The sequence below is a fragment of the Ursus maritimus genome, unplaced genomic scaffold (genome assembly GCF_017311325.1).
Source record: "Ursus maritimus isolate PB19 unplaced genomic scaffold, ASM1731132v1 scaffold_13, whole genome shotgun sequence".
Lineage (NCBI taxonomy): Eukaryota > Metazoa > Chordata > Mammalia > Carnivora > Ursidae > Ursus > Ursus maritimus.
In genome coordinates, this window is record NW_024423675.1 from 54,196,069 (window position 1) to 54,222,807 (window position 26,739).

At 41.6% G+C, this 26,739-nt stretch overlaps 1 protein-coding gene across 2 annotated transcripts; it reads left to right on the forward strand.

Annotated features, from left to right (window-relative positions):
• Positions 1-6,745: 6,745 nt before the first annotated feature.
• Positions 6,746-26,703, forward strand: GINM1 (glycoprotein integral membrane 1). Of its 2 annotated transcripts, none has more exons than XM_040627947.1 (8): positions 6,746-6,920; positions 11,154-11,213; positions 11,383-11,479; positions 18,900-19,051; positions 19,647-19,803; positions 20,595-20,725; positions 22,172-22,335; positions 25,984-26,703. In XM_040627947.1, the coding sequence occupies exons 1-8, from the start codon at positions 6,801-6,803 to the stop codon at positions 26,093-26,095; spliced, it is 993 nt and encodes a 330-aa protein (XP_040483881.1). In that variant the 5' UTR covers positions 6,746-6,800; the 3' UTR covers positions 26,096-26,703. The 2 variants fall into 2 exon arrangements, with proteins under 2 accessions (XP_040483881.1, XP_040483880.1); XM_040627946.1 differs by having other exon boundaries at positions 6,747-6,920; positions 20,592-20,725.
• The last annotated feature ends 36 nt before the right edge of the window (positions 26,704-26,739 follow it).

A 26,739-nucleotide genomic window follows, 5' to 3' on the forward strand; every position in this document is an offset into this window, starting at 1 on the left:
CCCCCCCCCCCCCCCCCGGGTCCACGCCTGGCCCGCCCCGGGCTGGCACGGTGCTGGTGTACCCCGTCTCCGACGCTGACTTTTTGAAAATCCTGGTTCTTACTGGGCGACTGGCGCGGAAGCCTGTCGCTCAAAAGGACTTTTGCAAAGGGTTTTGTATCCATCTCAAGAACGGGGCGGATCTTCGAGCGGCCCTTTCTTTACTCCTCGGGAAGCATGGAGAGCAACCACGACGCCAGCCTCTCCCACGTTCTTGTTGGGAAGCCTACTTTGAATTTCCTAGTCAGTGTTTTTCGTTGTCCTGAATCAAAACCTTTAGGCCTTAAATGTACAATTTGTTACCCAGAAAGGTGGTTAACAGGGCGTTCTTCCTTGGCTAATCGTGCTGAGGACAGAAGCTCTGTTAACAGTGACAGCGACTGGTCCTTTGTGCGACAAGCTAAAAGGACAGTAGGCTTCAGCCCCAGATCTCTACTAGTTTTATCAATAGTCTTTATTTTTTTCAAAGACTTTATTTATTCATTCGACAGAGATAGAGACAGCCAGCGAGAGAGGGAACACAAGCAGGGGGAGTGGGAGAGGAAGAAGCAGGCTCATAGCGGAGGAGCCTGATGTGGGGCTTATCCCATAACGTCGGGATCACGCCCTGAGCCGAAGGCAGACACTTAACTGCTGTGCTACCCAGGCGCCCCTATCAATAATCTTTAAATGTGAAGACTTATAAAACGACCTTTGGCCTCTGTTGTGGGTTTCCATGCAAAGTTTATTCTCCTAAATCTGACCAAACAGATCACTTTAATACCTTTTTATACACTTATAGCTTACAATTACTTCACATCTGACTAAGAGCCAACGTTTTTAGAATGGACTACAAGGCCTTACATGATACTCTGCTGCCATATCTACCTGTCTTTTCTCTTACTTTGGAGCCACACTGGACTTCTGCTATTCTTTGAACCTTGTTGTCCACACTTTTGCCTCTGGGCCTTTGGGCTTACTGCACACTCTGGTTACAACCCTCTTCCTCTAGATATTTGCATGGCTCTCCTTCACCTCCTTTAAGTTTCTTGCTCACTTGTCACCTCTCAGTGAAGCCTTCCCTGACTACCATAATTAAAATTAAACCCACATACATACACTTTTGTTTTTCTCCATAAAGCTGTTTCCCCATGGCACTTTTTACTATCTAGCATACTATTTATGAATTTGTTTATGATAAATATAAATTTATTTTTATATTACTAAAATGTAGGCTCTAGAAGCCTATAGCCAAATTTGCCTGTTTTGTTTATTGCTGTATCACTGGAACCTATGACAGCCTGCCACATAATGGGTGAATAAATATTAGTTAATTAATAAATATTGGCAATTAAAGAAATGCAAATTAAAATAACAATGAAATTGTTGATGGGAATATAAAATGGTACGGCTCTTTTGGACGCTGTATAAAACTCATCAAATCTTTTCCCAATACAGTGCTCACTTAGGCAGCACATATACTAATCTTTTCCCAATATAATTTTAATAGTAAGACTAGAGATTACAGGGTAATATTTGGTTAAATTCTGTGTATGCAAATGTAGTAATTCAAAGGAGCACCTGCACCCCAAGGTTTATAGCAGCAATGTCCACAATATCCAAACTATGGAAAGAGCCTAGATGTCTATTGACAGATGAATGGATAAAGATGTGAGATAGATAGATATAGATATATATATAGATATATAGATAGATAGATATATATACTACTCAGCCATCAAAAAAATGAAATCTTGCCATTTGCAATGACATAGATGGAACTAGAGGGTATTATGCTAAGGAAAATAAATCAATCAGAGAAAGATAATTATCATATGATTTCACTCATGTGGAATTTAAGAAATAAAACAGGATCATAGGGGAAGGGAGGGAAAAATAAAACAAGATGAAAACAGAGAGGGAGATAGACCACAAGAGACTCTTAATCATAGGAAACAAACTGAGGGTTGCTGGAGGGGAGAGAGTGCGGGATGGGGTAACTGGGTGATGGACATTAAGGAGGGCATGTGATGTAATGAGCACTGGGTATTATATAAGACTGATGAATCACTGAACTCTACCTCTGAAACTAATAATACACTATATGTTAATTGAATTTATTTATTTTTTAAAGATTTCATTTATTTATTTGACAGCGAGGGAACACAAGCAGCCGGAGAGGCAGAGGAAGAGGGAGAAGCAGGCTCCCCGCTGAGCAGGGAGCCTGATGATGTAGGGCTTGATCCCAGGACCCTGGGATCATGACCTGAGCCTAAGGCAGAAGCTTAACCGACTGAGCCACCCAAGCACCCCAATTAATTGAATTTAATTTTTAAAAAATTCTGTGTATGCTTAAAAGAAATAGATCAAGAAAAAGAGAAGATTTGGAAAAATTTAATTTTTAAGAACAATTTGGACTATTCAAAAATAATTAGAAATTGACATAATAAATATGAGGAATAATTTCACATATAAAGTGATTCACTACTGACCATAAATGATATGCCAGACTCTTTTGCAGACTCCAGGCCCAGGTGTGATATCTTAAGCCCAAGATAGAATACCTTATTTATTCATGAGTGTGTAATTTGCTGTATTTTTAAATTATGCTATACTGAATATATATGCACACATATACACACTGATATATCACTGAATATCAAATATTCTACCTTCATGGGAAAAATATTATTTCATGATGTTATATAGTATATGCTTCTCAGCATCTTATTACACTTTGAACTCTAATGATATAAATACTTAAGTGGTTTATATAGTAGATACATAGTTTATGCTTCTCAGCATCTTATTACACTTTGAACTCTAATGATATAAATACTTAAGTGGTTTATATAGTAGATACATAAGTGAAAAGAAATGAGATACATCCTTCATAATTCTACCAAATATAACTACTAAAGTAGATTTAGTCTAGAAAAGATGAGTAAATTTGTATTGCCTTCCGAATATCAACATCACCCACCAATATGACCAATTTCTCTATTGACATTTCATATACCTAATCTGAACAACCACATTCAAATGTCTGTAGCCTTACTAAAATTGCCAAAAGTAAAATCCTGATTTTAAATGACTAAGTGTACGAACAACAGAACACATGTTTACGATTATATATAATATTATATGTTGCAGAAGCATCCATGTGTGTGACAAGTCTGGCATGATTTTCTTTGTTCAACTTCTGTTCCTTTTCCTGCTTTTTCCCCTCACACCCAGAGGAATCTCAGTTTGGTGAACCGAGGTTCATCCTAGTCACTGTTGTCATAACATTTACAGTAAGATACCTGGAACAGTAGCAGTCCAGGGGCTAGAGAACATTTCTGGCTGGCTGGAAAGCAGGACATTTTGCCCTCTTTGGAAGCAATCTTAACCTGCTTCTTCAGCTCCCTGTCCTTACCAGGAACTTCAACCGCCTTTTCTTTGTTGTGATTATTTTATTTTATTTTTAAAGATTTTATTTATTTATTTGACAGAGAGACAGGGAGAGGGAACACAAGCAGGGGGAGTGGGAGAGGAACACAAGCAGGGGGAGTGGGAGAGGAAGAAGCAGGCTCCCAGTGGAGGAACCTGATGGGGGGCTCGATCCCAGATCACGCCCTGAGCTGAAGGCAGACACTTAACGACTGCGCTACCCAGGCGCCCCTGTTGTGATTATTTTAGCATTGACCTTTTCAGTAGATATTAGTATGGTGTTTTAAAATGTAGGTTTTGCTATTATTCATGTATGGTGAAGACAACAGGTCAGGAGATGATTGCCATTGAAAAAACTGTTTGTTACTCACAGTTCCCAAAGCGTGGAGGGGACACACCATGCCATGCAGGGCCACATAGAAAAGTACCAGCGTTGGTCAGTAGGTGGAAGGAGCCAGGAGGAAACTATAGGCAGGAGTCCTTATTGTGGTTCCCATGGGGAAGGTGAGACAGGGTAGGATAAACAGGCTTAGAATTGGCTAGTTTGAATAATTTCAGTGGGCTCTGGGGCGTATGATAGGTTGTCTCCAGTTGTCTGGTACCTGATGCTGGGATGATTAGGACAGACCAATATTTCCTCCTGGACCGCAAATGCCTGATAGGGGAAGGGATTCAGAATACGGGCTCTGGATTGGTTGTTTTGCATATAAAAGAAATGCTGTGAATTAATAGAAAATATATATTGGTCTCTGCCCCCAGTTCCTGGCGTGGAGCTCCCGACACCCTGTAATTTCCTAAGTGATAAGAATACTAGGAGCATCTCTTGTTCTAAGATTGGTCTCTCTCTCTTTTTTTTAAAGTAAGTTCTAGGGGCGCCTGGGTGGCACAGCGGTTAAGCGCCTGCCTTTGGCTCAGGGCGTGATCCCGGCGTTCCGGGATCGAGCCCCACATCAGGCTCCTCCGCTATGAGCCTGCTTCTTCCTCTCCCACTCCCCCTGCTTGTGTTCCCTCTCTCGCTGGCTGTCTCTATCTCTGTCAAATAAATAAATAAAATCTTTAAAAAAAATAAAGTAAGTTCTAGGCCCAGTGTGGGGCTTGAACTCACAACTCCAAGATCAAGAGTCACATGTTCTACCAACTGAACCAGTCAGGCACCCCTAATATTGACTCTCTGACACAGAGCTTCTGAAACCCTTGTAATTTCCTGTGGGATAAGATTGTCTTTTGTTCTACTGAGCTAACTCTGAGTGGGCTTCTGGCTGGCTCCTGGTCGAGGGCTGGTCACCAGAAAGACCAGGATGTGACTAGAAGCTTGGAATTTTCCAGCTTGCCCCTCATTTTCTTGAAATGGGACAAGGGCTGAAAATGGAGTTAATGATTGATGATGCCTCCATTAAAATCCCATATGTACGGGTTCAGAGAGCTTCAAGGTTGGTGAACAGGAGGAGGTGCTAGGAGTATGGTGTGCCTGGAGAGGGCATGGAAGTTCTGCCCCTTCCCACATACCTTACCCTATGCATCTCTTTCTATCCGGCTGTTCATCTCTATCTTTTATTATATCCTTTAACAAACTGGTAAACATAAGTAAATGTTTCCCTGAGTTCTGTGAGTCGTTCTAGCAAATTCATCCAATCCAAGGACGGGGTCATTGGAACCTCTGCTCTGTAGCTGATTGGTCAGAAGCACAGGTAATAACCTGGACTTGCAACTGGCATCTGAAGTGTGTGTGGGTGAGAGTAGGTAGGGGCTGTTTCGGGAGACTGAGCCCTTATCCTGTGGGATCTGATGCAATCTCTAAGTAGATAATATCAAAATTGAATTAAATTGTGGGACACTTAGTTGGTGTGGCAGAGAATTGCCTGTTGGTGTGTGCCAAAACCTCCAACAAACTCCAACTCTAGCAGGCTTCTTTACTGTGTTTTGTCCACAGCCTTCCTGGAGCTCAGAGCTAGCTATGGAGACAAGTGGAAGGATACTGGATAGTCAGACTATGGGAAGGGATCTGTTGGGAAACAGGCTACTTCACTTTCCCTGTCTACTTTTCCACATAAATGTACTTTAGAATCTTATACATATATTACTAATTCAAATTATGCAGATCCACACGTCACGTGTTCTGATCTCCAGATTCGTTTTTAGTCCCAGAAATCTGAAATAGAGTGAAAAACCAGGTGGTTGTAGTTGGAACCCAAGAGTGGGTGGAACTTCACTATAGAAACTACTTGCAAGTTAAAAATGTTGTTGCATATCTAATATTGCACAGTAGGCAAGGAGTTAGTTGAATGATTTTGTAGATTGTATAATTACCCTAGCTAGAAAAGCAGGCAGGGCAGAGGGGTTGATAAAAGAAGGGCAAAGAGAGAAACAGAGACCTTTGTTCTTTCCATGTCAAAAGTTTTATTTTTAAAAAAGGCTAAATGTTTCTTTTCTGCTTCGAATGGCAATGTCTCCAAGTTCCCAATCAATATTCAATCCTATTAATCTGAAATGCCTTTCTTGGCATTCTCCGCTTTAGAGAGTTTCATAAAATATTTTTTTAAAATATGAAAGGGGAAAGAAAAGTCTTTCATCTTCATATAGTAGATGAAGGAACTGACTAGAAAAGCCCCTAGAGCCCAGGTGGAGTGGTTTTCTATTGTGAGTGTTGTTCCCATGGCATCTACAGTGATCCGCTCAATGTTGAACATTTGATGCGTGGTTGATCCTCGACCCTGGCACATTAAATCACTTGGGGAACCACCGATTCCGGAGCAGCAGCCCAGACTAACTAAATCAGAAACTCGGGTGCCCCGTAAGACCCCAGAGTCAGTAATTTTTAAAACTGCCCAGGCAATTCCTATGTGCAGTCATGGGTGAGAACTACCGATTTAGTAAAATTCCCCCTCTAAACGTGACATATTCTATTCATAATGTATAGTTTTCTGCGATATTACCATTATTTTCATTCTGTGCATATGTAAAATATGTGCACATAGAGATATAACTATGTGCATAAGTATATATCCTAGTCGTGTTAGTATATATTAATTTAAAAATAATGTCAATGAAAACATTTCACTCCTTCGGATTGGTAGTTCTCTCCCATCCGGAACTGCAGTCTCATGACCAAATCGGACCTTCCCAGGCTTGACTCCGCCCCTCGACGTTTCCGGGCGACGCGCATGCGCAGTCCGCTTTTCCCGGAGCCCCAGCAGTCCGAGGCCATCCGCCCCTTCCGGGGCCCGTCTCGCCTCCGCCCCGCCCCGTCCCCCAGGGTCCCGCCCCAGTGGCCTGGCCCCGCCCCTGGCCCCGCCCCTCGGGCTAGCTCGGCCCTCAGCTCCCGGCCGTCAGCCGCCGCCGGCCTGTCCAAAATGGAGGGCTCTCCCCCGGCGTCGTTTGCCCTCCGGCTGCTCCTGCTCGCGGTGCTGCCGGCCGCCGGGTGGCTGATGACGGTTACAAATGAGCTGCCACAACCGCCCCAAGCCCCGAAGGTAGGGCAGGGCGGGCGCTCGGCCGCCCCTCCGCACGCACCCTCCGGGGAGGCCCGGGCCGGAGCCGTGGGGCTTTGGCGTCCGCATAGACGCCTCCTGCCACCGGCCGGCGGGCCAGGGGCGGGGGTCCGGGTGCCCAAGACAGAAGAGGGAAGAAGCATCCAAGGAAATGGGGGCAGTCTGGGAGAAGGCGGCGAGAGAGCGAGAAGGGTTACTTAATGTGTGGTTAAGCCTAGTGCAGCGAAACTTAGGGATTCTTACGGCAGTCCCAGCTGTTGCCAGCCGGAGGGGATTCTGCCGTCGAAAGTACGCGATCACAAGTACTCTCAGCCTTTTGTAATGGCGCCTTCCTGGGGTAGAGCCGGCACTGGGGCCAGGCAGTGTTCGGGAAACGTGGAAGTGGCTCGGTGAGAGAACCAGAGCGATTCCAGGCCACCTGTCTACTTCGGCGGCAGGGAAGCAGTGCAGGACTCGGGGGTGCGCCTACGTCGTGTCGTCGGGGCGGGAGAAGGAGAAGGGCTGCAGACCCGACACTTACCCTCAGGTTGTCCCTCTGGTGGATGTTGGGAGGAGTGGATTTTTGAGCGTGGCGGGACCGGCTGCACCAGCATTCGCTGGGAACCGGCTGGAAACGCACTAATCAGATACTCTGGAGGTGGGGCCCAATAATTTGTGTCATCAAGCCCTCCAGGTGATTCTGAAGCCCCCTAAAGTAGGATAACCGCTGCGCCTTTGTGCTAGAGGGTGGTTGGTTTTTCTCGCTTCGCGTCATGCTGAAATAAACCAGTATTCGCCGATCCTCGATTGAATGTATGGTTCAGAAAAGTTTGAAGATTTTTAAAATGGGAGTTTTCCCAGAATGAAAAGAAACCATATAGGTATACTTTTTCTTACTGGTCAAGACTTGAATACTCTAAATTCAGGGGTGACTTACACCATAAATATCACTTTAAAAAAATCTTTTTTTAAAAAACTTTTAATGACATTACTCTCTCTCAGAACAAAAATAACAAGCATATCTCGCTTTCAATTCTGCTGGGGCATTTCAAGAAGGCACAACAATGCAAGCCTTAAGAACCACTCGTATCTGAAATTGTATATGGACCACAGTGCAACTGGTCAAAAATAGAAATGTGATTGGTAAGCACCAAGAGACCAAATAAAAATAAAATGATTCTTAAAAGTTCCGGAACTCCGTTGTTTTCCAAATTTTAAAGATTCGTCATAATCACTGTGAAGCCAAAGGTACTTAAGTCTGTCCCTATAATCTGAGAAAAATGCATTTTGACTGCAAGCTGAAAGTACACTGCTCTGTGAGCTTAGTGAGCTCATCATTTCAGTTCTCCCTTTTTATGTCTTCCTTCCACTTTTGGAAAGTCCAGATCTAAACTCAGAATTTCATAGATGAAAGAATGCTGAGCAGGGAGAGGGAGAATCTCATTCCTTGGAAATATTTATATAGGAGCCTGAAGCCTCTTGATCTAAATTGTGCAATGTTTTATTTTTTAAATTTTCCTTTTCTTTTTATTTTTTAATGTCTAAGCCCCAATGTGGGACTTGAACTCAAGACTCTGAGATCAAGACCTTAGCTGAGATCAAGAGTCAGAGGCTTTACTGACTGAGCCACCCAAGCACCCCTATTTTGAAAAATTTTCAAATGTACAGAACATTTGAAAGAATGTTACGGTGGTCACCATGTTAAATGAGTGCTGTCCAGTAGACTTCGGTGTAGTGATGTGTTTGCCTGCTCTCTCCATTGCAGTAGCCACTAGACTACTGTGGTTAGTGAGTGCTTGAAATGTGGCTGACCAGGGCCACTGAGGAACTGAGTTTCTAAACTTTCATTTATTTAATTTTAATTCATTTAAATGTAAATAGCCACATGTGGTTATTGGGTACCATATTGAATAGTGCAAACTTAGACCCCCATTAATATTTTACTATACTTGCTTTATGCTTTATCACACCTCTGTTCATCTGTTCATTTTTGTATCTAACCTGTTCTGAATGTAAGAAAACTGAAGTCAGGAAAATTCTCTCCATATCCCCTCAGTGACGCACACGGAATATAGGCATTTTTCTGTTTTGTTTACATGTGCAATTGTTAGAAGCTGAGGTTACACAGATTGTAAAATAATGCAAATTTTTATAGTATGTGCCTCTAATATTAAGATAACCTGGTCACCAAAGAGAGGCATCCAGAGGACACATATTTTCTTATATGTGTAAATATTTATTTTATATATTTCCCTGAGACTTAATTCATTTATTTTAAATGAGGTATCTATTACCTTTGTCCTTAGGAAGCCGTGTGTACCAGCTGGGCATCTTGTGAGTAAAGGAATTAGAGGGAGATTTGAAAATGGGTGGGTAGAAACTTCAGTTCTGCCACCCACTCTTTAAGTATCCGCCTCCCTAGCTCACAAGCTTGAACTTCCAGTTCAGTCAGAGGTTCTCAGGAAGAGCAAGAAATATGACCTATCGCTGAACTTGGGCCCGGGAGGCAGTAAGGGATTAGGGTGTCCTCTGAAATGAAATCATTCGAAAGACCAAAAAATTTAATTGAATTTGGTTCCTGCAAAATACGGCAGGATAGTGTCTCTTAATTGTCTTTTACAAACCCTGGATTTTACTAGGCAAGTGATACATATAAGTGCAGTAAAGTAATAATATAGTGTGTGTTCACTCCGAAAAGGCAGAAGCTATGAAAAGGTTTCTTAGAATACCATCATTGGAGGGTCATCTCTGGGCTGTTAGAAGAACAATAGAGTACAGTTAACGGATCCGCTAGTTTGAACAGAGGAATTCTTGGCTGGAATTAGGACACACAACTAACCACCAGTTTGATGACTTACTGAATGTTGTTTGTTCTAGAGATGAGTGTACTGGTTCTAGCCCATGCTTAGTTCTAAATTAGGATGGACCAGGAGAAGGCCAGGCTGGTTCTGAAGCTTCATAGGCCCCCATGCAAGTTGGCAGGTGTACCAAATGTATGGTATAGGCTTTCCATGTTAGAGTCCTGTTCCTTGAGTAGAGTCACCTCAACCTCATAAAATCACTTCAGTCTTACTCTCTCATTGGTGGAAGCACATAAAGTATTAGAGATAGTCACGGTGCCAAGAGATACACTTGTATATTATTTTGAATATGAATAATTTTCCTATTTTCTAAGTTAAGAATACCCCCAGGAAAAAAGATCTTTTATTCTAGGATAACAGTGTCTATGAATGAACTTAGGGAAGGATTTGCTTTACAAATGACAAATTGTAATTCCTTTGAGTATTGGTGAATAGTTATTAAAATATTGCTTTCTTCTCTTTAGAAAGCATGTCATTGATAAAATGTTTGAGTAACAGCCTCTGAGCAAACCTGGAGAGGCACTAAAAGATAGTGCACAGTACATACTCGTTCACGGGCACTAGGGGGCGTAGTTAAGAGGGGTGGGAGCAGGAGCGCCTGGCTGGCTCAGGCGGAGGAACATGGGGCTCTTGAGTTCGAGCCTCACGTTGGGTGTATAGGAAAAATAAGCTTTTAAAAAAAAGAAGGGTTAGAGCAGTTTGGTTTATGGAAACAAGAAAGTTGGAAACAATTCAAATGTCTATTGATAATGGAACAAATAAATAACTGGGAATCATTTGAGGGGCTTTTATATAGCTGTGTAAATGAATGTCTTCCGATGCCTACACCAACAGTTTCAAATAAAAGAAGTTCCAGAAGAATACATACAACCTTGCTCCACTCACATAAAGCTTAGAAACAGATAAAACTAAACATGTTGTTTAGAGAGAGACAAGCCCAGTAAAACTATAAAGAAAAGCAGGAAATGATTAGCATGGAAGACAATGTAGGGATTCCTTCTGAGAGGAGGGAGGGTAACAAGACAAGAGGGGTCACGCGGGGGATTTCTAAGGTGTGTGTAGAAGATACTCTAGTTTTTCACCTAGGTAGTAGGTACACGAGTGTTACATTTTTCTTTTAAACCCTGCATTTGCATATTATATGCCCGTAAATGTGACATATTTCATAATTAAGTGGAAAAATACAGATTAGGAAAAGTTGGAATTGTGAATAAGGGTATAAAAAAGGCTGTAAAAATAAAAATGCTGGGTTTTAAAAATGTTCTTTTGATGTTGTCAGTGATTATACAATAACTGTGGTTGAGGGGGAAAGAAAAAGAACTGAGCTCTTCTTACTTTGTGAAATGCATACCCATCCACTTCATATGTTTTGCAGGACAGCATCAGAATTAATGTAACTACCCTGAAGGATGATGGGGAGGTATCTAAAGAACAGGTTTGTCTCCTTTTGATTATGTTTTAATATATCACTTAGCTAAGTAGTAGGCAGCCTATGTTATTTTTCCCTGAACATCTAATTTAGTTAGATAATGTATTTTTGACATGAAGAATTTGTCATCATTTATAAACCATTGGAATTAATGTATATGCTGCTTTATTTTAAGGTTGTTCTTAACATAACCTATGAGAGTGGACAGGTATATGTAAATGACTTCCCTGTAAATAGTGGTGTAACCCGAATAAGCTGTCAGACTTTGATAGGTGAGTACGACTAAATTATTTCCATAATTTTTCTGTTTTTAGTAATACTAAATTCATGAATCACAGTTCTTTGATGTGATGTATTTCCATTTTAAATTAATATACATCATTACTGGAGTGTATATAGCACTAATGTGTTTAAAATTCAAATCCTACTTTATATTGGTTATTCCTGGCATATTCACATTTCTTTCTCATGAGATTGTCATTGGCTGGAGCTGCATTTCTGGTAGGTTGATATCAATGTAAGAATGTACAGAGAGGTAATAAGTAGAGATTTACAAGTAAGAGGCAAAATCTTGGAGGAGCGCTTATCACAGTTGTAAGAAAATAAAGAGAAAAATAAGTTGTTGCTCTAATTCTCCGGTTTTCTGTTTCTTCTACCCTTAGGTCCAGAGAACATTTTTTTAACCTTTTAAAATCTTAAATTGTTTAAAGACAAGCAAATATGTTATGTTGTACCACAGTATTTGAAGGAAATAAAGAATATGAGAAATGCGTATAGTATTCTTTCAACAAATGCATTTAAGGCAGTACATTTTTCCCTAAACAATTGTATTTTGTACCTGATTTGTTGCATACCTTCATTGTCATTCGGTTCATAGTGTTTTCCAGTTATTTGTCGTGATATTCCCTTGTCCTGCGGGTCATTTAGAAGTTACAGTGCTTAAATTTCCAAACATTTTAGAACTTTTGTTTTTACTGTTTCCACCTCTCTCATCAGAGGTGCACTGTGTATAATTTTAACCCCTGAAATTAGAGACTTGCTCTGCGGCTCAGCAGTTGGTCAGTTTTGGGACATGGTGATGTCTGTGTCCTTGAAGAGAAAGTACATCATATAATCACTTGGATATGATGTTCTATATATGTCAGGTAAAATATTTTGTTAATCATATTGTTCAGCCTGTTACGGAAGTACTGATTTTTGTGTGTTTGCTCTGTTACTGAGAATGGTATGTTAAAATCTCCACTACAAAGATTTGTCTGTTCTCCTAGCTTTGTCAATTTTTGCTTTCCATATTTTGACACAATATTACCAAATTCATACAGGTCTGAACTGTTATTTCTTCCTTGTAGATCGACTTTTTTATCATTATAGTGTGTCCTTCTTTCTCTCTAGTGATATTTTTACCTTAAAGTCAGCTTTATCTGTATTATGGTAACAGTGATTGCTTTTTGCCCCGGGGAAGGCGGGAAGGAGGTGGATTGCTGTGTGGTATCTTACCATTTTCTTTCAGTCTTTCTGGGTCCTTACGATTAGGGTGAATCTCTTATGCAGCATATACTGGTCTGATTTTAAGTCAGTCTGTCAGTCTGTCTTTTAATTGGAATTTTGATTTATTTACATTAATGTAGCACCGAATCTGTTTGGATTTAAATCTTTAATCTGAATCTCTTGTTTCCTATTTGTGTCCTACCTATCCTGTGTCCCTTTTTCTTCTCCTTTTGGCCCTCTTCTGGGTTTTTAATTTTTTCTTTCTTCATCCCCCTCTATCTTGTTGCTTTTATATTATTTTCCTGTTCTTTTAATGGTGACCTCTGAGGTCAACAAACTAGTATTTTTTTTTTAAGATTTTATTTATTTATTCGACAGAGATAGAGACAGGCAGCGAGAGAGGGAACACAAGCAGGGGGAGTGGGAGAGGAAGAAGCAGGCTCCCAGCGGAAGAGCCTGACGTGGGACTCGATCCCATAACGCCGGGATCACGCCCTGAGCCCAAGGCAGACGCCTAACCGCTATGCCACCCAGGCGCCCCAACAAACTAGTATTTTTATCACTTCCCAGACAAAGCAAGAACCACAGAGCATGGAAACTCATTTATTCCCTTTCTGCTTTTGTGTCGTTACCGTCATACATTTTAACTCTTTGTGTTCTTCCATCCTAATATTATGCCTCATATCCGCAACTACGCAACATAATTGTTCTTATTGTTTTGTGTAATCCAGTGCTCATTTATGTTTACCTTAGAGGTTGCCCTTTCCATCGCTCTTCATTCCTTCCCGAATGAAGAAATGAATGAAGGGGAATAAGAAACACACGCCTATACACTTAAAACCCGCATCTGTCTAGAGGCACATATACAGTGAGTGAGTGTGTATGTGTGTGTTTCTTGTTCCCCTCGGGGCTCATTTTCCCCCTGCCTGAAACATTCCCCTCAGCAGGGGATCAGGAAATCCCCTTGGTGCAGATTTGTTAGCCGGAAGTACGGAGCTTTTGTCGGAGGACATCTTTGCTCTGCCTTCATGGTCTTCTCACGTCTGTCGTTTCTGTTGAGAGTTAGTGTCGGGCTCATTGCTGCGGGGAAGATGGTAAGGTTTTGTTTTTTTTCCCTGGTTGCCCTTAATATTTTTTTTCTTAGTCTTTGGTGTTCAGTAGTTTTACTGTGATGCGCCCCGGTGTAGGATTCGTTAATCCGTGACTCGATGCCTTTTTGTGAAAATTTTTGACCACTGTCTTTTCAAAAAGTGCTAAAGTCCTCTTTCTTATTCCCTTGCTTTTCATTTATGTACACATATGCTTGACCCCTTCACAGGGTTCCATATAGATTTTACACTGTTTTCTGTTTTTTTCTATCCTGTTTCTCTTTTCATCCTCCCCGCACACAAATTCATCAGCTCTGCCTAATTGAGTTAATTTCATTTACTGGGCTTTACTTCTAGGATGTCCATTTTATTCTTTTAAAAACATTTTTTTTTCTTTTTTTTTCCGTCTCCTGCTCAGGCCCTGGATACTGGCCCAAATCTTTTTTTCTCAAAATTTTTTTATTTTTTATTTCGATTTTAATAGTTTACACTTATCTGGCGAAATTCTCCATTTTGTCATCTATTTTCTTTTTTTTTAAGATTTATTTATTTCTTTTAGAGAGGGAGAGCATGAGCGAGGTGGGGGCAGAGGGAAGAGAGAGAATCTCAAGCAGACTCTGCCCTGTGGACGAACCCAGCACTGGGGGCTCAATCCCACGACCACGAGATCACTACCTGAGCCGAAACCAAGAGTCAGATGCCCAACAGACTGCACCACCCTGGCGCCCCATTTTCTTTATTTTATTTTATTTTATTTTATTTTATTTTATTTATTTGAGAGAGAGAGAGTATGAACAGGGGTAAGGGGAGGGGCAGAGGGAGAAGCAGACTCCCTACTGAGCAGGGAGTCTGATGCAGGGCTCGATCCCAGAACCCTGAGATCATGACCTGAGCCAAAGTTAGACACTTAAGCGACTGAGCCACACAGGCGCCCCTCTTATTTTCTTGAACCTATTACTTGCAGTAACTTTAAAAGTTCATGTCTGCCCAGTCTAATTTTTTTGAGCCCCTCTGGATCTGTTTTGTTTTTTCTCTTGATCCTTCTCCTTCAGTGTGTTATTTTTTATATTGTGTATGGAAAGTTATAAAGGCTCTGGATAATATTATCTTACTCCAGAGAGGATTTACTTTAACCCCTGGCCATCATGACGATAAGGGGCAGAACACCTTAATTTTTTTTTTAAAGATTTTATTTATTTATTTGACAGAGATAGAGACAGCCAGCGAGAGAGGGAACACAAGCAGGGGGAGTGGGAGAGGAAGAAGCAGGCTCATAGCAGAGGAGCCTGATGTGGGGCTCGATCCCAGAACGCCGGGATCACGCCCTGAGCCGAAGGCAGACGCTTAACGACTAAGCCACCCAGGCGTCCCCAGAACACCTTAATTTTTAAGTCGAGGATTGGGCTGGTTGAAGGCTGGATCTTCCTCTTTGTGAGGCTTAGTCTATTTCTTATTAACTGTTATTCCTCAGAGGTAGCTCGTCATAGGTCCCAAGTGAAACTTGGGGTGTTTATGAGGGCCCCTCCTTGTGTGGGCCCTACGCTCCCCACGGTCGTGAGCCTGCCAGAGGTTCTGCTTAACTTCTCAGTGTCTTAGGTGTAGGCTCAGTTTCTCAGCCCAGCCTGACTTACTAATCACACGTTTCAGGGAGGGGAAGACTGCATAGAATGTTCTCTTACCTCTATTCCCTTCTCTCTAGGATCTTGTCACAAGTCCTGGGTACCTTTGTAGCCACAATCTTTATTTTATGCCCCTCTACGTGGGACTGTCAAAATCGGCCCATTTAGCTCTGTTTCGCTTCTCTGCCTCTGAGTCATTACTTTCCATGGAGCTTTCCAGCTTCTCTACCTGTTGAGCTTGGGAGTCAGTAAATGCCTTGTGGGGGCGCTGGCTGACTTTTTAGCTCTCTGCTGCCTCTAGACAGACGTGGGTTTTGAGCGTATATGTGTGTGTTTCCTTTCTTACATCTTCTCTAGTGGCTCTCGGTGAGGAGGTTGGTAGACAACAAGCTAATTCTTCGTAGCTAGGAAAAGAAGTGCTATTATTGGTTTAAGTACTAATTCCACTGAAGGCATGTTCATTAGGAATTTGCCACGGAGCGTGAGCCAGCTGCTGTCTGTGTAACTGTGTCACAGTCACCTTGCTGGTCATCCCAGTTGTTGCACTGAGTTTCTTTGATCGCTGAAGTAAATGCCCATCCTATTGGTTACAACAGTCTTCAAAACAAATACAACAGCAACAAGAAGTCTTCTTTCCTTAGTTCTTTTAAAAGCTTCTTTGGTAGGCGTTTTAATTAGTTGTTGCTATGTAACAATTTAATTCTTTTTTTTTTTTTAAGATTTTACTTATTTATTTGACAGAGAGACAGGCAGCGAGAGAGGGAACACAGGGGGAGTGGGAGAGGAAGAAGCAGGCTCATAGCAGAGGAGCCTGATGTGGGGCTCGATCCCAGAACGCCGGGATCACGCCCTGAGCCGAAGGCGGACGCTTAACGACTGCACCACCCAGGCGCCCCTGTAACAATTTAATTCTAAACTTAGCAGCCGACAACAGTATTCTCTCATGGTTCCTGTAGGTCAAGAATCTGCGCTTGGCTTAGCTGGGACCTCTGGCTCTGGCTCTCCTACAAGGATACAGGCATGTCAAGGCTCTGCTGGGGAAGATCTGCTTCCTGGCTCACTCGTGGTTGTTGACGGGATTAGGTCTTGTGAACTGTTGGACTGGGCCTCCTTTCCTTGTAAGAGGTTGGCCAGAGGCCTCCCTCATTCCCTTGCCACATGGACCGCTCTGTAGAGCCTCTCACAACGTGGCAGCTGGCTGTGTCAGTGAGAGGACAAGGGAGGGTGCCAGCAGGAGCGAATACTCACAAGAGCGAAGTCACAACCTTTATAATCTAATCACAGAAGTGACTTTCCATCACTTTTACTTTATTCTGTTGTTAGAAATAAGTCACTAAGGTCCAGCCCTCACTTGGTGGGAGGGAATTACACAAGGACAGGAATTGCCGGAGTCAGGGGTCATGGAGAGCCATTTTTGAGAGCGGCCTGCCAGTGAGGAAAGTCAGAATATCAAGGGCTTTTATTGTTTTATTTTACTCTACAGCAGGGGTAGCCAGATTGGGGGGCTGAAGAGTCACCACTTTAGTGTCTTTCTATGACTGCATTTTCTCACCCAGTGACTCTCTTGTGCCCTGGCGCACCAGCCTTGGACAGACAGATGTGCTGACGAGGAGGCTGCTGTTTGAGCAAGACCCATGCGCAGTCAGGGAGAACGCGGAGATGGACCACAGGAGAGGGGAGGTTTTACAGTCAGGAGGCTCAGAGGTTGGGAGGGACGTTAGGCAGATCAGAAGGAGAGGAGCAGCAAGTGCCCCCAGAAGGAGCCTGAAGGAGGACCATTCAGAGAACGACTGGACAAGTCAGAGGGATGCCGCTGAAGGTGTCTGAGCAAGGCGGCTGTATAGTCAGAACTCAGTCAGAAGACGAATCTGACACCGTTAGATGAATGCTTGGAAGGGGAGGGACCGAAGAAGGGAATAGTTAGGTAACCATTATGATGGTAAGCAGTTAACGAACCACATATTGGTTGGGGAGGTGGGGGGAGGTTGGAAAGGACAAATAGAAACTGGACCTGGAATGGCCCAAAGGAAGCCACTAACTGGAATCAGGGAATGAGGATGAAGAAGCCAAATGTAGCCTAGTAGCTTTTGTCCTTGCTAGTTGGGAGAAGGGTGGATTGACTTACAGAAACGGGGAAGTCAAGGAGGAACACTTCTGTGAAGACTTAGGTTGAGCTAAAAGGTTAGGTCACTTGGTTCTCAGTGGAAATGTCTGTACCTATTTACAAAGTTAAAAGTGGTAGTCTGTACCCCCCCCCCCGAGATTTTGATTCACTGAGATTGGGATGAGGCGCTGGCGTCTGTACTGTTCGATTCTGATGCAGAGTTAGGATTTAGCACCACCAGAGCACGTGTTTGAATAGTGTCGACGACTTAGGATGGCATATTTATTTTAAATTCTGTATTTATAATTCTGGCTGGAATCACTGCGGAACAGAAGCCATAGAACAATAAACCCGATGCGTGCGGTCAAGGGAACGCTGCCTCAGTCAAGGAGACAGGCTTATACACGGAGAGCTGCACTGCAAGAAAGTGCTTAACGAAGGGCACGAGCTCAGCAGTCTGGGGATACAGTAGCTAGAACTGCTTAGGTAGGAGTTCATTAAAAATGGATGACGAGAGAGTGATAGTAAAGAACATTCCAGATAAAGGGAATAGCCCAGTAAAGGCACAGAATGAGTTTAAACAGCTGGGTCTGTATGCAGAATATCCATCTGGGTTCCTTTTTGGCTAACAGTCCTCATACGATAACACTTGAGGGACTAACATTGGAGAAACTAAATGTTCCCTGTGCACTGGTTTCATTGATTTATACTGATTTATCTTTTTCTGTAGTGTTTTCTGCCTCGATAGCGTAGCCCTGGCTCTGTAGACCAGCTGCAGCTGTCACACCCCACCTCCACTGGTGTGGTTTGGGGGGTTCTTCGCTAGAGAGGAGAGTGGCCAGCCAGCTAATCCTGCCCCCTCGTCCATGAGTGGGGAGTGATCACAGGGCTGTCCCATCCTCTTCCCCAGTCCTGCCCTTCAACAGCAACAGGCAACTTACTGGAGAAAGAATTGAGAAAACAACTCTGTGTTCTTACTGCTTGGGCCCCTTCTATCCCTGGATTTTGTGAATGAGTGAATGGATGAATGAATGTACTTACTCTACTATAACATGGGATTAGCTGTGTCTTCTGGCTTGCTTCGTAAGTAGTTATGCCTCGTTTGTTCCTCCTTGACCAACTACCAAGACAATAGGAATGATGTTGCTAGCGTGGTAGTCTAAAGACCGTCGAGCGCTTTTCCCTTTTCAAATGACCATAAACATTGTGAGGATTTGTCAAGTTGTCTTTATTTGCATAAATTCTGTGACATCAGTGAAGTCAGAGATTAGGAAAGGCGAAGAAATGGTTATGCAGCTGTCTTGTTCCATGTAAATGTCGTCGAAATAATCAAATTCAGTAACAGATTTGGTGCCATTTGTTCAAAGCTGTCACTTCCTCTTTTTTTTTGTAGTGAAAAATGAAATTCTGGAAAATGTGGAGGAAAAAGAATATTTTGCAATTGTCAGTGTAAGGATTTTAGTTCATGAGTGGCCTATGACATCTGGTTCCAGTTTGCAACTAATTGTCATTCAAGAAGAGGTAGTAGAGATTGATGGAAAACAGGTAAGCTAGTATGATTATTAATGGGGAATTACTGTAAAGATTTATGTTGGGTAGTATGCATGCGTTGCATTATTGTATTGTTTCTATTTTTTTAAATTTTATTATGTTTTTGATGTAGTGTTCTATGATTCATTGTTTGTGTATTATTTATTTCTGACTTGATAAGGAAGAATGGTACCCTACTGTTGCCTGTATCTGATCATTTAAAATTTTTTACTTGTTTTAACATTTAGCATATGAAGTCTTAATTTTTAAAAAACTGATCATATTTATACATGTTTTTATCACTTTGGAATATTATAAACATTAGTAAATAGAGCAAGTGAGTGAAGGGATTGAATTTAGTTTATAGTGCTGCCACTTTTCCTCTGGCTGAGTAAATGAAATGGGACAGAGCGCAAGCTTGTAATACTGAATGCTGAAAGTCAGATTAAAGTTGCTGATTAAATGCCTCAAAGGGCGGGGAATACAGAGTAATTGTGAATAGGGTAAGTTTTTTACTTAAAGAGAACAAGGAGGAAAGTTAGTTTTAGATTCTTATGGGGTTGTGCCATTATTTAAAATAAAAAGTAATGGCTTATTTTTTCTTTCATAGGCTCAACAAAAGGATGTTACTGAAATTGATATTTTAGTTAAGAACCAGGGAATACTCAGGCATTCAAACTATACCCTACCTTTGGAGGAAAGTATGCTGTATTCTATTTCCCGAGACAGTGACATTTTATTTACCCTTCCCAACCTCTCCAAAAAAGGTACTTTGAAAGACTGTTACTTAAAGTATGAAGGAAATTATTTCTTTAGCGGATAGCTTTCTAATCGTAGTTAATGTATTTGGAAGTAGGTTTCTTTCAGAAATGCTTTACAACACCTATTACTTTATATGTCCATTTAAGAACTTCAGGAACCTGGGGCGCCTGGGTGGCTCAGTCATTAAGCGTCTGCCTTTGGCTCAGGTCATGATCCCAGGGTCCTGGGATCGAGCCCCGCATCGGACTCCCTGCTCGGCAGGAAGCCTGCTTCCTCCCTCTCCCACTCCCCCTGCTTGTGTTCCCTCTCTCACTGTGTCTCTGTCAAATAAATAAAACCTTAAAAACAAAACAAAAAAAACTTCCGGAACCTATCTTGAGTCTTAATAGAAAGTGATCAAAACAGAAAGTGATCAGTGATAACTGCTTGGTGACATTTTGTGGTAAACAGCCTCCCTTACTCTGGGCAATCGTCACAAAACACGCAATAAGAATATTGTTTAGGTCCATTTAGAGAAGTATTCATTTTTTTCCATTGAAACATGGAAGTTTTTGAAGATTTGCCTTTCTGCATTCTGCGAGATGGAGTCATAACTGGTATAGCTCCCTATAACTGTCTGAGTTTATGGCTCCTTTCTGGCATTTAAACATGAACAGTCATGTTATTTTTTTTTTCTCGTATGGCAAAATATATTCTTAGCATCCTACACGTGTTAGGCATGGTAATATTAGAACTAGTAAGAGAGGCACCAGCACGTCCCTCGCGCTTCGGTAACTCGGCTCTTCCTTCTCAGTAGAAAGCGTCGGCTCGTCGCAGACCACCAGCCGGTGTCTAATCAGGAACGTGGAAACCACTGTAGGTGAGGACGCTTCACCTGGCAAACTACCTGAGACCCCTCTCAGAGCTGAGCCTCCGTCCTCCTATAAGGTAAGTCAGGCACTTGGGATTATCTTTATATTACAGACATTTGTGGAAGAAAATAGCGTTTCGGATGAGGTGGAAACCATGAGGATTGGGAGCGTGAGACATCGTTGATAGTGGACTCATCGCTGTTTCAGTGTGAGGTTTTCAGGTTTTCCCCTTCTCTTTTCAAGTTTCATTTAATAACACAGTTAGGTAATGATTATCAAGTCATTGGATTTCATTTGGGGGGGATTTTCAGTCCAGAGTCATTGCCACATTCCCGTTTATTGATTCTGTGACTGCTTCCTCGCGCACGCACGCGTGGTGCCTTCAGCGTCTTCACAGTGACCGAGCGCACGTGGTGAAGGGGGTACTTTCAGGAGTCGAACCATGTGGGTTTGAAGCCTGGTTCTGCCACGTACTAGTTGTGTGATCTTGGACAAGTTCTTAGTCTCTCTGATCTCAGTTTCTTTATCTGTACAATGGGGCATCCACTTTAATCTATAAAATCATGCAGTGGTTACCAGGACTAAATAAACTGGGTACAAACGTAAGTATGTATTTCCACCTGTTAAGAATTCCTGTATACTAAGGCCATGATACGGCTGCCTGGAAATACATTCGAGGTTCAGACTGAGTATCTCGGTACCTCCGTATGTGTTAGCTAGGCCTCTTACTGGAAATAATTTCTATTTAAGTGAGCAAGGTCTGTGGTTAGTCTCAAAGGATTCCAGAGACTTCTTTTAAGTTCCCACTGAAGATTGGGCTTACTTATTTGGGGTTGCTGGAGAAACTCTGGTCACTTTTTGCTACCTGAACGCCGGCACCCTCTCCCTGCCTACCTGCGTCCCTCCGAGCAAGGCCGCCCACACCGCCCGTGCGCACCGGCGTCCCTCCGAGGAAGGCCGCCCACACCTCCGTGTGCACCTGCGTCCCTCCGAGCAAGGCCGCCCACACCGCCCGTGCGCACCTGAGTGTCTACCGTCACTCTCTGCATAGAGCAGCACGTTTTGTGCACAGTGAACTCCCCCTCTGGGCCAGAAGCCACTAACACGTTTGTCTTTCTTTCCTGCTGTTGTCCTCCAACTATTGGAAACCCATGGTTGCCTTTGGTCTATTTTGCGTAAAGTTAAACTAGCCGAACCTCTTACCATTCAACAATAACTTTCACTTCATTTACAGACAATAGTATCAATAATTGTAAAGGATAACAAAGTAACATTCCTATGCCTGTATTATTAGAATATAATTTTTAAAATTGTAAATAACGGTATCAAGGTACATTTTAAAGTGAAATGCACCCATTTAAAATGTACAGTTAGATAAGGTTTGATAAATGTAGGCACCCATGTAACCAGCATCACAGTCAAGATACAGAATTTTATCATCACCCAAAACTAGAACATAATTTTTAAAGTCACTTAGAGATCAAATGATACTTGGCTTGTCTAATCAAAACTCCTTTTTTAGGTGATGTGTCAATGGATGGAAAAGTTCAGAAAAGATCTGTGTAGGTTCTGGGGCAGTGTTTTTCCAGTATTCTGTATGTTTCTCAACGTCATGGTGGTTGGAATTATAGGAGCAGCTGTGGTATTAACCATCTTAAAGGTGCTCTTCCCAGTTTGTGAATACAAGTAAGTAATTATCATTTTTTAAAAAAGATTTTATGTATTTATTTGACAGAGAGAGAGCGCGCAAGCAGGCAGAGTGGCAGAGGGAGGGAAAGGGAGAAGCAGACCCCTGCTGAGCAGAGAGCCTGACACGGGGCTCGATTCCAGGACCCTGGGATCGTGACCTGAGCGGAAGGCAGCCGCTGAGCTGACTGAGCCACCCAGGCGCCCCAGTAATTACAATTTTGAAACAGCATTAGGGTTTTTAATGATTAAACGAGTCGTATTTATTGTATTTTAGAGTAGAAGATACAGATATTAGGAAGACTATAAGACAAGAGGGAGGGAAAGTGATGTTGGCTTTTTTTCCTAGCTCGTCTTCCAACTTTAGCAAAATTAAGATGTTTATTGGATATGTATCATGAACAAGACACTTGTCTTGGGATTCAGATGTGAATGAGACAAACTTTAGCCTCTTAGAACTTAGCCTATTAGAGAGAGAAAGGAAACTCGTATTTGTAATGGAAAATGCAAATGTTAGACTAACAAATGAAACGATAATAATAATAATAGTTATTATTATTTTCTGCCTCAGAGTATCAATTGAAAATGAAGTGCATTTTAGAAGACTAGCAGGGTATTTGGTGCAACATTGCTTGTAACAAAGCAAAAGCAAAAGAGGAAACCCCTGAACTGTTATCAGCGGGGGCTTAACTAGTGAGTCACGCCTGCTGCAGCGGGATTCTGTGCAGCTGAGAGGCAAAGAATCCCAAATCTAGTAGATGGGGAACGTTGCATAACCATGTGATCCCATTTGGGTAAAACAAAAGGGAAATTTCGGAAATGACAAAATTAGTTACCTCTAATGAGTGGGAATGAGAGCAGGGATAGAGAGACTTTCACTTTTTCCCTTTCTGTATGCCTTGGTTTTTTTTTAACCATAAGAAATTATTTTATAATTGTAAAAGTGAATTTATTGTTAGCATTTTTACAAGTTAAACAGTCAGGGGGCACCTGGTTGGCTCAGTTGGTGGAACGTGCAACTCTTGCTCCTTGGGGTCGCGAGTTGGAGCGCAATGTTGGGAGTAGTTTATTTAGAAAAAAAAAAAAGAAAAATAAATAGTCATTTTAGTTGTCTTAATAGAAATAAATCTCAATAGATAGAGATGACCACAGTTTTTGGCTTAAATTACATTGTACTATGTTGGAAAAACCATAGGATTAATAGAAAAAAAAAAAGAGCCAATTCAAACATTCACTTTTCCACTTGCTTGCCTGCCGTAAGGTCTTTGACACTCCCATTCCTTCACGTGTAACATTGCGGTTTGTTAAAAAGCCGTCATGCAAGCAAAGAGCCTGCGGAGTAAAGAAATATTAGTATCCCTCCCACTTTTTAGTTTGGTTTCCCCTGAAGAATTCACATTTCCCATTTCTTTCTGAAAATGAAAATTCTGGAACTTAATAGTTTCTTCCTTTTTCCTTTGACTGCCAGGAAGCTCAGGACCTTTTTTGAACTTTACTATGCAAACCTGCATAGAAAACCATGTTGCATGGTTTTTTAATTGTTCTTTTACCAAATGTTTTGTTACGGGCTTCTCTGGGAAGAGACGCAGTGTAGAATTAAAAACCAGATTTGCAGTATACTTTTATCAGTGGCAGTTGTACTGAGATACTTTCTGGTAGTTAAAGATTTCATCAATACAGAAATTTAGAGAGCAGTTAAGTCAAAATACCTCTTCCTCCCTGTTCTTTAATTCTTGTAACTGGACGTAATCATCGTTAACTTCTAGGGTGTGCATCTTTTATCCGAAGTTTGTGTATTGATATAAACGTATGGTAAGATAAACAGTATGATCCCATTTGGGTAAAACAGCGTATTACGTTTATAATAATAAGGTTGTTTATCAACCTAGAGTCTTAAGTGTCCCACAGATTGCGCTCTTCACTTAACGACAGAGGTTCCCAAACTGTTTTGGTACATAGCAATCTCAGTGTGCCAGTAATTTTTTCCCTGGTGCCCTTATCTAGGCCGGAAGCAAATTAAAAGAAAATTTAATTATTTTTAGTATTTTATTTTATTATTTTAAGTAGTCCCCACACCCAACGTGGGGCTCAAACTCATGACCCTGAGATCAAGAGTCGCGTGCTCAACCAACTGAGCCAGCCAGGCACCCCTTTATTTCTTAATTTACATATACGTGTATGTCATTCTTACGTACATTTACAAATGGCATGTGTGGGCCTCGAGGGCCCTACACAAAACTCTTGGAGTCGGATTGGACACTGCCACCCTCATTTCCTGTTCAACACTAGCTTTTGACAGTGTTGCTTTTTATCGAAGTCCAGCTTCGCAAAGATCTGACCTCATTGAAAGGAACGTGTCATACAATCTAATGTTGAAACCGTGAACTACCCTCAACATGACATCTTACACATTTGAACTAGTCCGTAGTGCCTGGGAGGCAGCAGCCCCACCCCAGGGGTCTCCGTGCACTTCTGCGCTTCAGCCCTTTCCCTGTCACACGAGTACGTGCTTTGGTCCTCTTTCTGGCTGCGTCGCGTTTTATAGCACAGGTAACCCTCCCGCACTAGACGTTCAGGTATCTTTTAATTTCCTGTTCTTTCCAGTAATGCTCCAGCGTACATCTTCAGTGTGCTCATCTCTCTTGGCACACGTGTATTTACGGATGGATTCCTGAAAGTGAAATTACTGGGTCAAAGAGTGTATCTTGTCAACAGCGGACAACAATCTTTTCTGTTTTTGCTACTGTGGACAAAAATATGATCTCGTTTTAATTTGCATTTTCTTCTTCCTCGTGTCCTTGCTAGTCCGGGTCTGGCTGAGTCTAGCATCTTTGTGGTAACTGGCTGTGTATCTCTCCTGTGACGTGCCTGTTTATAACCTTTGCCCGTTTTTCACTTGTGTTGCCTTTTGTCATCATCAGTATGTAAGAGCTCCTTTATCTGTTATACACACATATTATCTGTTGCAATTTTTTTTAAATCTGTCTTCTGCTATCATACAAAAGTTTTAAATTTAGGGCCAGAGCAATTCATGCCTTTCCTTTGTGTCTTTTATGGTTTTAAATTTTTCTTAAGTAGACCTTTCCCATCTTAAAATTCTTTAAGTGTTTTCTTAAAACTTAGTTGGTTTTACCATCATTTGGGTAGAGGCTAAGCTAGAGTTATGATTTGTTTTCCAGCAAGGCCACTGTTCCAGTTGTAATTTGCCCAGTGAATCGGAATGTTACCTTATTATGAACGAAATTCCCACATACATTCGTCTTATTTCTAGACTCTCTTCTTCACTGCTTTGTCTAGTGCTGTGCCAGTAGCATGGTTTTAATTACTATACTGCTTCAATAAAACCAGGCAACTGTCTCTTCTCCCCACTGTTCTTTTTTAAAACTGTTACAGCTATTCTTGCTATACTCCCTTGTGAACTTTTAGAATCCGCTTGATCAGTCTATGAACAACTAACTTCTGTTGACATCTTGATTGGGATGATACTGAACTTGCAAAACAGGTCTTGGATCCAATCCAGAGACCTCTTCCTTGGTTAGATACTGAAGTAACAAAAGGGAAAACACTGTCCAGAGATCCTTGATTAGCTTTGTCTTACTATCAAACTGTAGACAGAGGAAATATTTAATTTCTATTTTTATATTTCAGAGGAATTCTTCAGTTGGATAAAGCAAATGTTATACCTGTCACGGCTATCAACGTATTTCCGGATAATCCTGAGAAAAGAGCAGAAAACCTTAAAGATAAAGCGTGTGTTTAAAACACCATCTCAGATCATGGACTCTGAGTTAGTCTTTTGGCTCTCAGTTTGCCACTTGAATAGAATTTTCTTTAAATCGCTAAGAATCTGTTTATACACTAGAGAAATTGCTAAACTCCTAAAACTGCCTAAAACTTGACCTTTAAAGTGACAATTTAAAGTTCACCTTACTCTGTAACAGGGCTGGCTATTCAGATGATGAATTAAGGGAAATTTAAATTAAGTAGAAGAGAAGACATGAAGAAACTTCAAAATTACCAAAAAAAAAAAAAAAAAAAAAAGGGAGGGGGAGCAAGACAAAATGCCATGTGCCAATACTTTTCAAGGTGCCTTTGTAAAGGAAATTCTAGCCACTTAATTACTATATGAGACTTTATGAAAAGCACTTTATGAAATTCTAATTTAAAAGCTCAAGAATTTAACACTTATTTTTTTATTCAGTAAAATGTGCCTTTATATCAAGTATGTGGCTCAGTATAAAATCACTGAAGTATGTGCTGATTTGATTGTATCCTGTGCCAAGACTACTTACGTGAACACACCAGGATTTAAAAATAGTAGTGACATGTTCTCACTCTAAAATAAACTTTTTTTTGAGGAAAACAGTATACAGTTTTGGTATAAAAATATTTCCCAGGGAAGAA

Bases quoted from the DNA above. Each gene is read 5' to 3' on its own strand.
- GINM1 (XM_040627946.1), top strand. From the start codon at position 6,801: ATGGAGGGCTCTCCCCCGGCGTCGTTTGCCCTCCGGCTGCTCCTGCTC. The intron at 6,921-11,153 runs GTAGGGCAGGGC...TATGTTTTGCAG, and splicing joins AACCGCCCCAAGCCCCGAAG to GACAGCATCAGAATTAATGT. The intron at 19,804-20,591 runs GTACTTTGAAAG...CTTCCTTCTCAG, and splicing joins TCCCAACCTCTCCAAAAAAG to TAGAAAGCGTCGGCTCGTCG.